Source organism: Gadus macrocephalus, chromosome 8, assembly GCF_031168955.1.
Source record: "Gadus macrocephalus chromosome 8, ASM3116895v1".
Lineage (NCBI taxonomy): Eukaryota > Metazoa > Chordata > Actinopteri > Gadiformes > Gadidae > Gadus > Gadus macrocephalus.
The window spans coordinates 23,506,430-23,518,539 of record NC_082389.1 but is presented as its reverse complement, the minus strand read 5'-3'; the positions used below and the strand labels follow the sequence as shown (position 1 = coordinate 23,518,539).

General features: G+C 43.0%; 1 protein-coding gene and 1 long non-coding RNA gene across 2 annotated transcripts in view; one reads left to right on the top strand and one right to left on the bottom strand.

Annotated features, from left to right (window-relative positions):
- The window catches only part of LOC132463666 (uncharacterized), a 193,248-nt gene that overhangs the window by 163,075 nt on the left and 18,063 nt on the right, over positions 1–12,110 (top strand). Inside the window, exons 66-72 of the mRNA XM_060059966.1 lie at positions 7,473–7,660; positions 9,587–9,684; positions 9,935–10,119; positions 10,370–10,578; positions 10,752–10,914; positions 11,215–11,324; positions 11,901–12,029. Coding sequence (XP_059915949.1) covers positions 7,473–7,660; positions 9,587–9,684; positions 9,935–10,119; positions 10,370–10,578; positions 10,752–10,914; positions 11,215–11,324; positions 11,901–12,029 — 1,082 coding nt within the window. The remainder of the gene's footprint in view (positions 1–7,472; positions 7,661–9,586; positions 9,685–9,934; positions 10,120–10,369; positions 10,579–10,751; positions 10,915–11,214; positions 11,325–11,900; positions 12,030–12,110) is intronic.
- The window catches only part of LOC132463668 (uncharacterized), a 114,689-nt gene that overhangs the window by 93,861 nt on the left and 8,718 nt on the right, over positions 1–12,110 (bottom strand). The window lies entirely within an intron of this gene.

Genomic DNA, 12,110 nt, shown 5'->3' with positions numbered 1-12,110 from the left:
TGAACACTGACTGGAACTACTTAGCAGGTGTCTCTAGGCCAGGGGTTTTCAAAGTGTGAGAGAGTGAGCCCCCCCTCAGAGAAAAAAATTCAGCTGAGCCCCCCCCCCCAAAAAAAAAAGCTCTAAATACTTGTGTTTTGAAAGCTATCTTAATTATTTTACACATTTGAAACATCTCTGATCATAATTTTAAAACATTTGAAACATATTTTTTAAACATTTGAAACACATTTCTTAACACAATTTAATAACTTTATCTAAGCATGTTTTTGCTTAACCTTTTTTAAATAGATCCGCCTTTTCAGTCCAGAGATTCGACTATCGGCGGGGTTTGTTTACCGGCGTTGCTATCTCGTGACCTAAATTATTATAAGCAACTGAAAACGATGCCGGTTTGAAACTAAAACTGTGATTCTGAAGACATGTTAAATGCTATCGAAATTCTGTTCCGATAGTATTGAAGATACAAGTGTGTAGATTTGTTTAATGGTTTGAGCGATGGTAAACGGTTGAAAGATGAATGAGTTACGATGTCTAGAAGTAGGTGTATCAGAATGGGCTGATGTCTTCAATGAAGACAGCTGAAAACGAAGCGGTATGAAACTAAAACTGTGATTCTGAAGACATGTTAAATGATATCGAAATTCTGTTTAGATATTATTGAAGATACAATAGTGTAGATTTGTTAAATGGTTTGCACGAAGATAAACGGCTGAAAATTGATTTAGTTATGTTACTTTTACAGTTGAAGTACGACAGTTGAAGTTTTTTTTTGTTTTTTTCTCACGTCGCGCCCCCCCTGCAGAAATCTGGCGCCCCACAGTTTGAAAACCACTGCCCTAAATAGTACCAGAGCCCGTCTACGAAGAGCCTGGGCACTCCCTATACGCCCCATTGTACCGATTTTGGTTGTAGTTCCATGAGACATCCACTGGGGGTGATCGCGGGCGAGTCCAGATTGAATGGGAGTCTATGGGGCTAAACGGCTAATTATGCCTCTTTCACCTGCTTGTCGTTGAAATATCGCAAATTTTATTGTAGATTCCGCAAGTTCAATATAGATTATGGTTCAAAAGTCAAATGAGTGAGTACTTATGTCCTTTCGATTTCTTACAGTTAGGGCCGTTGTTGGCCATACACGCTAGCATTCTGCTAATGAATGCTGATTGGTCAGGGACGGACTTGCGACTGATTACGACCAGAGACCCCTCTTGACGGCATCTGAAGCTGAAGAGCAATCAGAAACGTGTTAACTCAATTTTTGCGTACTGCATTTATATTGCAGGCCCATTTATTTTTTAGATAGTATGTATGGTGAAAGTACATGGGCATAAATGGAATTTCTTCCATTTCTTGTGTTCAATGTTCAATGTGTTATATACATGGTAGGTACGGTATGACCACCTTAAATAATAGTCAATATCCCGCTCAATATCATTTAATCTGTCATTGTCTATTTTTCGAAAATAAAGATAGTTTAAAAAAGAAATGCCTTGTAAATGTGCAATGATAAACTGCACTTACAGTGGAAACGGATTGTCCGTCTTTTCGTTTCCCAAGGACAGAAAAAGGTAACGTTCTTGCTTGCTCCTGTATGAATGGTCCTAGGCTACCTGAGGCTTCACCTGGTAAGGAAAGTTGCGCTGGAGCCCGGGTAATATCGCACATGGCTTATTCAAGTTGCGCGCTAGACATTCTCTAAAGTGTCGAGACTCAAGCACTTAACTCACCTTAACCGATTGTTCCATACAAATGGTTAGTTAACGATTTAACAACTTCAACATCTGCTATTACAGTCGTTATTTTTTTGTAGGACTTGGGCTAATGACCTTGCACAGAGGGAAAACCATCTACACCACTTGTCATTGATTTCTATGCATTCACTGATCTTTACAGATGGGTTTGTTTTAAGCCATTGAATATAATTGCTCTGCCATGCCACACATTATAAGCTACACATGTTTGTTAAATGAGAAATATGGTCTGGGTCTTGAAACAGTAACAGTTGTATAACAGTAATTATACAAACATTATACCAACATTGCAACAGGCAAGTTTATTCAAACATCACAGTAACAAGAACACAATAAGAACAGTAACTAATAAAAAAAACGAGAAATGATTTAACAACACTGAACATACTGAACAGAGGCAGGGGAATAGGACAGAGGAAGAAGACTTGTCCGTTGTCACAGCATCAAGGTCCGACTGTAGAGATCAAGAAAGGCATGAGGAGAACAACAGAACACTGCTCTCTAGCAGATTGTTTACCGATGTAAACTAAATTGATGCAGTCTTAAAATTATGATTCTAATCCAGGTTTCTATTTTAGGAGAAAGAAATGGCTCATAATCGTTACAAAAAAAAAAAGCTTTATCATCGGCACTAGTGAGGATTAGAAAAAACACTCTCTGTAAGTAACATACATATGTAAAACATTCGCGCATTTCTTTTTTTTTACATTAGCTCACTAAAACTCTGTAACTAGGGTATTAAGCAAAAAAAAGCCTTACCTCCAACAGCTGGTGTTATCGTTGCCGGAAAAGGGAAGTGCTTTAGAAACTGCCGTAAAGCAGTACCTCTTACAGTATTACAGTGTGTGACGTCATCGCATGTTTTTAACGCCTTTTTAGAACAGATACGTGACCTTAAAAAATGCAATATTCAGCTGAGTTTATTATCTTAGCCCCACCCTTTGATAGCAACTTTCAAATTACTTGACAAAAAATTACATTGTGAGAAAAGTGGATTCTGAGGATAAAACCCCGTTGGCTCCCATTCATTCTGGACTCGCCTACGAGCGCCCCGCGTGGTCAAAGATTATTACTGCAACCAGTCCAGAAAACCGGAACTAACCCGCGAGTGCCAGTTCTCCTCATATTAGACATTCTCTGATAGTACACTATATCCGTGATAGGGAACGATTTTGAACACAGCTTATGGCTGCTTTCGATGCTTCCCCTGCTTCCCCTCCTTCTCCTCATCTTCTTTTCCTTCTCCTTCTTTAGGTTCTGGCAGGTTAGATGTAGCAAAGGCGCATTACTGCCCCCACAGGCGACAAATAGAAGTTTGGATAAATCACAAATCTCGCGAGACCGATTTTTAACGCAACGGGTAATCTCGCGAGATCTCGTGGCACGAGATCTCGTCACACCCCTACAAACCGCAAAGGAAAAAAGGGTGGCTGCTTCATCTGTTCTTTTTAGAATTGTATGTCTTGATGTTTATTTTATCTAGCCATCTATTCTCTTGTTTTTGGCTATGTGAATGAAATTCCGCGTCGATGCCTCGCAAGTCCAGTGTCGCGAGCGGACGTTGCCATGACATCTAGAAATCATACCGTACTTAATGGGTTATCATTAATATTGATGTGTAGGGGTTGATTATAACTGGTGAATAATATTGTTTAGACCACGGTCTGGGGGAATACTCGTATTCTGATTGGCTGCAGGGCGTGCATTAACTCCTGATATAGGCCTAGAGCAGTGGTTTTCAAACTGTGGGGCGCGCCCCCCCTGGGGGGCGCCAGAGTTCTGCGCGACGTGAGAAAAAACAAACAAAAAAAAAAAAAAACTGAAAGTCGATGTTTCAAATCATCAGTCGTACTTCAACTGTAAAAGTAACATAACTAAATCAATTTTCAGCCGTTTATCTTCGTGCAAACCATTTAACAAATCTACACTCTTGTATCTTCAATAATATCTAAACAGAATTTCGATATCATTAACATGTCTTCAGAATCACAGTTTTAGTTTCATACCGCTTCGTTTTCAGCTGTTTTCATTGAAGACGTCAGCCCATTCTGATACACCTACTTCTAGACATGAATGATGTTTAAAATGTGTAAAATAATTAAGATAGCTTTCAAAACACAAGTATTTAGAACTTTTTTTTTTGGGGGGGGGGGGGGCTCAGCTGAATTTTTTTCTCTGAGGGGGGGCTCACTCTCTCACACTTTGAAAACCCCTGATTTAGGGTGCTCGCCATTTTGTAGTGGTGTACGAATTCTCAGTGGTTAATTTCATGCACTATATAGTGCACTTAAAATACCCAAAATGTGAGTGTACATACGATGTAGCCTACATGTTACTCCCGTATACCACAATGCAATGCGGTCGTGTTTTTCCGGAGGAGAAGAAGAGGCTGAATAACCACGAAAACGAATACCTTTAATGAAAGTACATTTTGGGTACTTTGATTTGGTTTTGCACATAATATTGTTTGCAATTGAAAAAAAGAGAATTATTTAATTTAATTTATTTTAATTTAACTTTTATAAATTTTAGTTTTAGTTTCAATTTCATGCATGTAAAGAGTTATAATAAAACATTTCAAAATACATGCGCCACTTGGTTAAATAAAAGTCTGTTGGTCCAGTCATATAATTTGTCATTGTAGTAAAATTGTAGTATAATCTCGTCTCGTCTCGTTCTCGTGAACCCAATATCGTGTCTCGTCTCGTCAGCTGAGTGAATCGTCACACCCCTAGCGGTTTGCCTACAGAGCAGCGCACCTGCATTCAATATATCCGTGTATTGTCACAATTTCTCAGAATCAAAGGTGAAAGTAGAAACGGTTGGCCAAAAGCTGTCATATTGTTAGTTATCACAGACAATTTTAAGTAGAAACGGGTGGCCAAAAGCTATCATTTGTTAGTTATCACAGACAATTTCAACAATGAATGATCTGTACGGAGCTCCTTAAGGGACATTAGGGAGAACGCTCCCGGACAGAACCTTAGTTTGGAAGTCGTGCTTAGCGACACGAGAAATACTTCCAATTGAAATACAAAATTTAGAAAATACGTGTCCCTGATCACGTTTCAATAGATTAAATAACGTGACAGTGTCACGTATTTTCGTGAGACCAAGTTTGAGCGTGTGCATGGGTTGAATTGCGTGTGTCTCACGCCGAATGCATGAGACTTGAGAGCCCTGTATTTACGTGACACAAACCAGCACCGCAAACGTTCTATCCCGCTTGAGAAGACGTCTTTCTTTATAGGTTCATGGGTCTGATGCGCCGATTTCCCATGCTGATATTTCCGGAGATTCTCGGGCATCTTCGACAATTTGGCTATAGATTGTCTCATTACACGCTAAATAATATAATTATAGCCTAATAATATATTTAGCCTATATATATATATAGGCAATATATATAATTAGGCAATATATATATATATAGCATTTGTGGTTTTGGCATAAACATAACTGGGGTGCACTGTACTATCTGCGCACACCCTTTCTGAAGCCTCTCTCTCTCGCTCTCTCTCTCTCTGTCCCTCCCTCTCTCTCTTTCTCTCCCTCTCTCGTAGCGTTTTGTGGAGCACGTTATTTGTCTGAGAACACTCCCATTCAGAATGCATTGGTTTACATTTCGTTCTGTGTAGCACGAAAAAAGTCTATCGTGCTCTGGAACGCGATTCAATAGATTAACGTTTGTGCGCATGAGCACGAAATGGCGTGATACCGGGTTGGACACCCAGGGGGTAGCAGACACCCTGTATAGCAGACAGCCAGGGTGTAGCAGACACCCAGTGTAGCAGATTCCCAGGGTTTCAATTTGTACTGTGGCTCAGTTGTTGCTGACCTCTCAGCGTGTCCAATCAGATTGCAGCTTCTTTTGATGCTATAAACCAACAGAAACTTAATGCTGTCAACTTTCTTCATTCATTCTCTCATCTTTATTATTAGCTAAAAGGGCTGAAGCCACCATGTGTGGACTGCTAAACGACATGGATTTGACACACACCATACACACAGTCCACGGATCTCAGGAGGTCTGTTACCCAATGTCTGTTTATTTAAAGGTCCCATATTATACCACAAGGTGTGAGTGTTATCAGCCTTAACAAGCTATTTTGAAAATCTGCTTCTTCAGGATAGACAGGATAGATGAGCAATGTTCGCTACAGTTCACTGGGTAGGCTGGCAGACTGATCTATCCGTCATACAACTAGGTGGACACTCAGAAGAGGCAGATTTTCAATGCGGCTTATAGCGGCTAATCACACTCACACATGGTGGTATAATATAGGACCTAAGGCAGGATAGTCTAATGGTGCATTTCCACCAAGCGGTGCGGTACGGTGCAGTGCAGTAAGGTGCTGCACTGTTCACGCCACCAACGCCAAAAGTTCTGACAGAATCAAATCGGTCGAATTTGTCGTCACTTCCATGAGACAAGGGGATACAAACAAACAAATGCATGCATAAGATATTTCTGGACACCGGCAAAAGCTTCATTTATTGAAGAGAATGTCGCGCAAAACTTTGCCGGGCTTTTTTGGACGTCCTCCATTGTTGCCCTTTGTTTAATGTGTCAAGCTCTTCTTTTCATTTAATTTATTAGCAGGCTAGACTGTGTCGAACTGCTATCATGTCACGATGCTTAGGTAGCTGCTGCGGATATCGCCATCTGGCTTAAACCCTGCCCTACCATAATGGTACTGTCGGCTGTAGAAACGCGAGCCGTATCCAAGCTTTCCCACTCCGAGCCACACCTAACTGCACCTTACCGCACCGCATCGTACTGCACCGCTCGGTGGAAACGCGGCATAATGGATAGGGTTTTGGACTCTAGCTGTGAGGTTCTGGGCTACAACCCCAATGTCCTTAGCCTATCATTCGGAAATCTTTAGCAAGAGACGGCCAACCTGCTCCTTATTGAGCTGTATAAAATATGTAAAATGTATAATATATATTATTTTATTAATTTAAAAAATGTGCTCCAGGGTGCCGACAGGTAGGCTTAGGACTTAGGTTGGGGGGGGGGGGGGGGGGGGGTAGGGTTAGGGTTAGGGTTAGGGTTAAAAACCCCTCCAGAGGATAAAGTGTATGTAGGTTCTTCTGAGGAGGTGAGTGTTCTCTGGTCCCACACGGCTTGGTTTTCATTGAAGAGCACACAGGGAGGAATATTGGATTAATGCATGATGTGTCTTTTTCACGATCTTCACGCATTGTTTGCACAGAATCTGCTCATCTGCTTAAGAGACAAACGCTATTGTGAAATTAACACACAATACAATATGGCACACAATCGAGCAGACCGGCCCTTCGTGACATCCCCCGCAGGACTAGAGAATTGGTGACTCGGCTGGGAGAGCTAGACTGGCAACGCTAACTTTAGCTCAGCCAGAGGCATATTGGGTTTAAACCAGGAACCCACATTCTATTCCTATTCTGAATTGACTCAGTCTTCTCTTTTTGACAAATCTCCCATTCATGTGACCCTTGCTTCATACTCTTTTAAATTTGTTTTTGTCCCCTATTATTATCTATTATCCTCTGTGTCCCCTATTTATTTATTATATTATGTAATTCCCAAAATTCCCTTTTAGGATCTTCTATTTTATTCTCTTTATAGTCTATGGATCTAATTGGATAGCCGGATGGAACATTAAATTACAACCAGAATAGTGCAAGGCAGTGTCTGACGTCTACAACTCTAATCTCTTCTAACATCTGAAGGGCCATTGTCCACGGCGGCCGGGGTATACCATGACCTGACGGGGCAGAGGGTGGAGGTCCTGTGGCAGAAGGCAGTGTCTGGGTGGGCTGCTAGGCTGGCCCAGGTGCTGCCCCCCTTGCTGGACAACCCCCAGCTCCGGCCGCTGGCCCAGGCCACTCTGGCTACCATGGGCACGGCCCTGGATGTGGTAAGACAGATCTCCTGTTCTAGTGGCTCTTTATACATCCTTGAGTAGCAAAAAAATACTGTTTGGTTTTATCCAAAGCCCAAATGCGGTGTGTGTGTGTGTGGGGGGGGGGGGGGGGGGTGCATGTACACATCTGGGCTGGTTTGTATGTGTGTGTGTGTGTGTGTGTGTTCATGCTTGTGGGTGTTGTTAGATCCATCGACTATACCACCTCATGAGAGGAGGATTTAGTGAAACCTGTGTCTAGTAACGGTTGTTAACGGTTGTCTTCTATAAAAAGGTTGGTGGGGAGACTCGCCCAGCCCCTAACTATCGTATTAACCAGACACCTGCCCCGCTTGCTTCGGCGCCCTACCTACCCCTGAACATAACCCTGGTCAGGGCTGTGGCTGCCGCTCGTGTCTTTGTGATAGCTCTCCCCTGGGTCCGTGCACTTGGAAGTTTGCTAGGATTGTTTAAGAGTTTGGAAATAACTAACTCTAGGGATATGTTTCTTTGAACTGGAACCTCTAAGATCCACGATGCTTATACTAATTCTGCTGACCATGAAGCGTTATTCTAATCTTCTATAAAAAGGTATTCACTGATTGTTAGAAAAAGGATTGGTTGTTTCTAGTTTTATTTGCAGGATTAATATTTAGAACATTGCAACAAGTGGAAAAAAACATAAAAATTTTTATTTTGGTATCGGAATTGAACTCTTTCATATGGGATGGTGGTTCTAATGAACGGGGGAAAGAGAGAGAAAACCGATCTTTTTTCACGGCCGAAAGTGTCTACTCATTTGGTCCCACAGCTGGTGGCCTTCATAGCTCTGCAGGGCGACGGTAGGAATCCTCCCTTCCTAGACTAGTAGATAAGGTTTGCTTGTGTAGAGTTATTTTCTTTTGATTTTCTGGGTCCTCGTATTTTCCTCATTCCTCTGTGGGGGTCTATGTCTAGGTTTTGATCCTGGTCCTGGTACATGGGTCTTTTTCGTTGTGGTCCGTTTCTGAGCGAAGAGTCCCCGCGCCAGTAGACTCTTAATTTCTTCATTCGGCAGGCCTTTTTATAGGGAACAATTTGGCCATGGCCAACTTATATATACAACCACTTATGAGATCACATGAACCTAGCTGGTGTGTCCTCACATGAAACATAAGTTGTCCTCAACTAAACTCTTACTGAGCCATGATGTGTCCTCAAATAAACTCCAGACAAACTCTATAACAAGCAATACTTCATTTTGCCGCTACAGGCATATAGTGCGTTCAAAACTCTGGGTGTACCTGTAAGTTACACCAGACCTAGATGGTCAACACAGTTATTATTACACCTTATTGTTTAACACAAAAAGTTAACACTGGAAAAGTTAGAGAAAGAATAACACTGGACATTTATTAGTGTTATAATGAAAGCATGGAAAAAACTTTAAGCATTTAAATGCTTGTCTTTTTCTATACAAAAAACCCTAGTCTACATAAGGCACCAACAAATCGACATCTCCTACGTACTTGTATCTTTAAGGCATCTATGGCTGGACCTCACCTATCTGTGTCTTAAGGACAGAGATGAAAAAACCTTACTTGACAGTGTTTGTGTGTCTCTATCAGGCAGGGCAGCAGACGTTCCTCTCGGTGGAGTCAAAGTTGACGTGTGTATGTGTGTGTGTGTCTGTGTGTGTGTGTGTATTAATATATGGCTGTGCGCTCACTCATGCATATGTGTGTTTGTATGTGTGTTTGTGTGTGCTTGTTTGTGTTTGTGTGTCTCTATCAGGCAGGGCAGCAGACGTTCCTCTGGGTGGAGTCAAAGTTGACGTGTGTATGTGTGTGTGTGTGTGTGTGTGTGTATGTATTAATATATGGCTGTGCGCTCACTCATGCATATGTGTGTTTGTATGTGTGTGTTTGTGTGTGCTTGTTTGTGTTTGTGTGTCTCTATCAGGCAGGGCAGCAGACGTTCCTCTGGGTGGAGTCAAAGTTGACGGCAGCTCTGGCCGGCGTCAGGAGCCGTCTGGCCTCAGTCTACCAGCTGTCCCCCAGGTAGCCCTCTATCCCCCAGTTAGTCCTCTTCTCCCCCCGGTAGTCCTCTTCTACCCCCGGTAGTCCTCTTCTACCCCCGGTAGCCCTCTTCTACCCCCGGTAGTCATCTGTCCCCCAGGTAGCTCTCTTGTCCCCCAGGTAGTCCTCTTCTTCATCAGGTAGTCTAGTAAGTAAGGAAGTTTAGTAACAACGTAGCCTTCCTCCTCGCCCAGCAACAACATCTCATGTGGTTTGTGTGTTTTGTTCCTAGTGATTGCTCCGTTTCCGTGGCGATACCCCTGCCACGGGTTTCCTCGGCACGTATGGCGGAGTCTGGCCTGGTGGAGATCCTTCTGGAGGAGTGGCTCCTCAGGCCCCTGAAGGCCTTCACGTCCATCAGGCCCAACTTAGAGTTCTACCGCCTGAAACACAGGGTCATGGACAGCCCCTTTCGATGTAAGACCAGGATCCGCATTTGACATTATTTACAAACTATCCAACTTTTATTGTATTTTGTTATTTAATATCTTAAATTGGTGGCAGAAACTATATCCTTCTGTCTTTCTTGTTCTGTCCATCTGTCTTTCTGTTTACCTGTCCAACTATCTGTCTATCTGTCTGCATGTCTGTCTTTATTTATTTCGCTTTCACTTCTTCCCTCTTCTTTTTCTCTCCATGCATGTGTCCCTACCTTATTCGGCACTAGACCAAGCTCTGCTGGTTGCGAACCAGTATGTGGTGTCGTTCGACGGTCTCCTGTTCCAGCTACCAGCCTGTTCATGTCCGGTGGTGTTGGCTCAGGACCGTTCCCAGAACCCCACCTTTACTCTGCTGCTGAGTCCCCGCCGCCAGTCACATCATGGTCTGTTGCTGGACATGAACCACAGCACCCTCAACATCTATCCAGATGGACAGGTGTGGTTCACTATGCTTTTCTCTGTGTGATTCATCATCCTCCATGTGAAAGAAGCATAGGACAGGGCCGAGGTATTTTGACTGGCAATTCCTGCCTTTTATGTTCAGCGAAGCCAAAGCACTTTCTGTGTGTGACTTTATAGGAGTGGGCTAAGACAGACTTTCTGTTGCAGGTGAAGACCAGCTGCCCCCCCGCTGCCACCCCATACAGGGAGCCCCTAGTGGCCATCCAGAGAACCGCACACACAGTGGAGGTTTCCAATCAGAATGGAGTGTCGGTCTCATGTGATCTGTTGCTTGACGTGTGCAGCCTCACTCTTGATGGATGGTTGCATGGTAGGAAAAACAAGGAATAGTATTAGTAGTGGTCAGGGTTGTTTGACTCCTAGACGAAGGTACTGGGTTCGTTCCACATGTCTATACCTCTACCTTGAGCAAGATGCCTAACCCCTACATGCACATTCATGACATGGCTCTGAATGCACTGTAGGTTGATTTGGATAAAAGTCTCTGGCAAATGACTAAATAGTAAAGCCTTTAATACCTTATAATAATAATAACAGAACATAACCTAATAGCAGTTCATTACTATGCAGTTTTACCAAATGACATGCACTGGGCTGGAACTCTATTCAGGTACAACTGTTGGCCTCCTGGGAACCAATGATAACGAAGCAGGGAATGAAATGACGTTGCCCAACGGGTCTCGAGCGGCAAGCAGAGCACACTTCCTCCGCAGTTGGCAGGTAGGTAATAGGATAATTTTGTATATCATTAAATTATGTGTGTGGAATGAAAATAAAAGGAATCGAAAATGGGAATGGAATCAGCCCTGAGAATAACCTTGTTTACTGAGTTTACCTCTGAAGCTGGAAATCTCTGTATCTCACCTAATCCTGAGAGGAAGAGACGGCTTAATGACAGCCAAAGCGAATAAATGAGCCCCCTGCATTGTTTCTCTAACTTTTACTTACTTATTTATATGTTAAGGATAACTAGTTAATGTTACTTTCAAAGTTCAACATTGCCTGTGTTATGAATGTATTTCACAAATATGGAGGTATTTCTGGTGAGGAGTGGTATTACTGGCAATCAGTTGTTGTTTGACAGAAATGCTTTATTGTCGAATTGATTGTCATTGTGGTCATCCCTCTAACATCTTAACTCATTTATGTGGTATAGGCATTTGATACTTTCATACTCAGTGATCACTTTTTCAACCTCTCTTATTTTGTTAAAGATTTTGTCAGGCGTCTATCTTCCACCCTGGTTTATGTATCTGAACCCCGGTCTGGACCCCTTTGGCCCCCCTGTCCCTCCAGGTCTCCTCTAACTGCAGCCGTGCTGAAGGCCCTCTGGAGGAATGCTCTGGGGCCGCCATGCAGGGCCCGGCCGGCTGCCATGCCCTCTTCTCCTCGGCCCACTCCCCACTCAGCTCCTGCTTCAGGGTGGTGAGTCAAAGCTTCGGGTGCATTGGGTCAGGGGTCTCTGTTGTCGAGGGGGAGGGGGATTCGTTGGTGTATCATCATTTA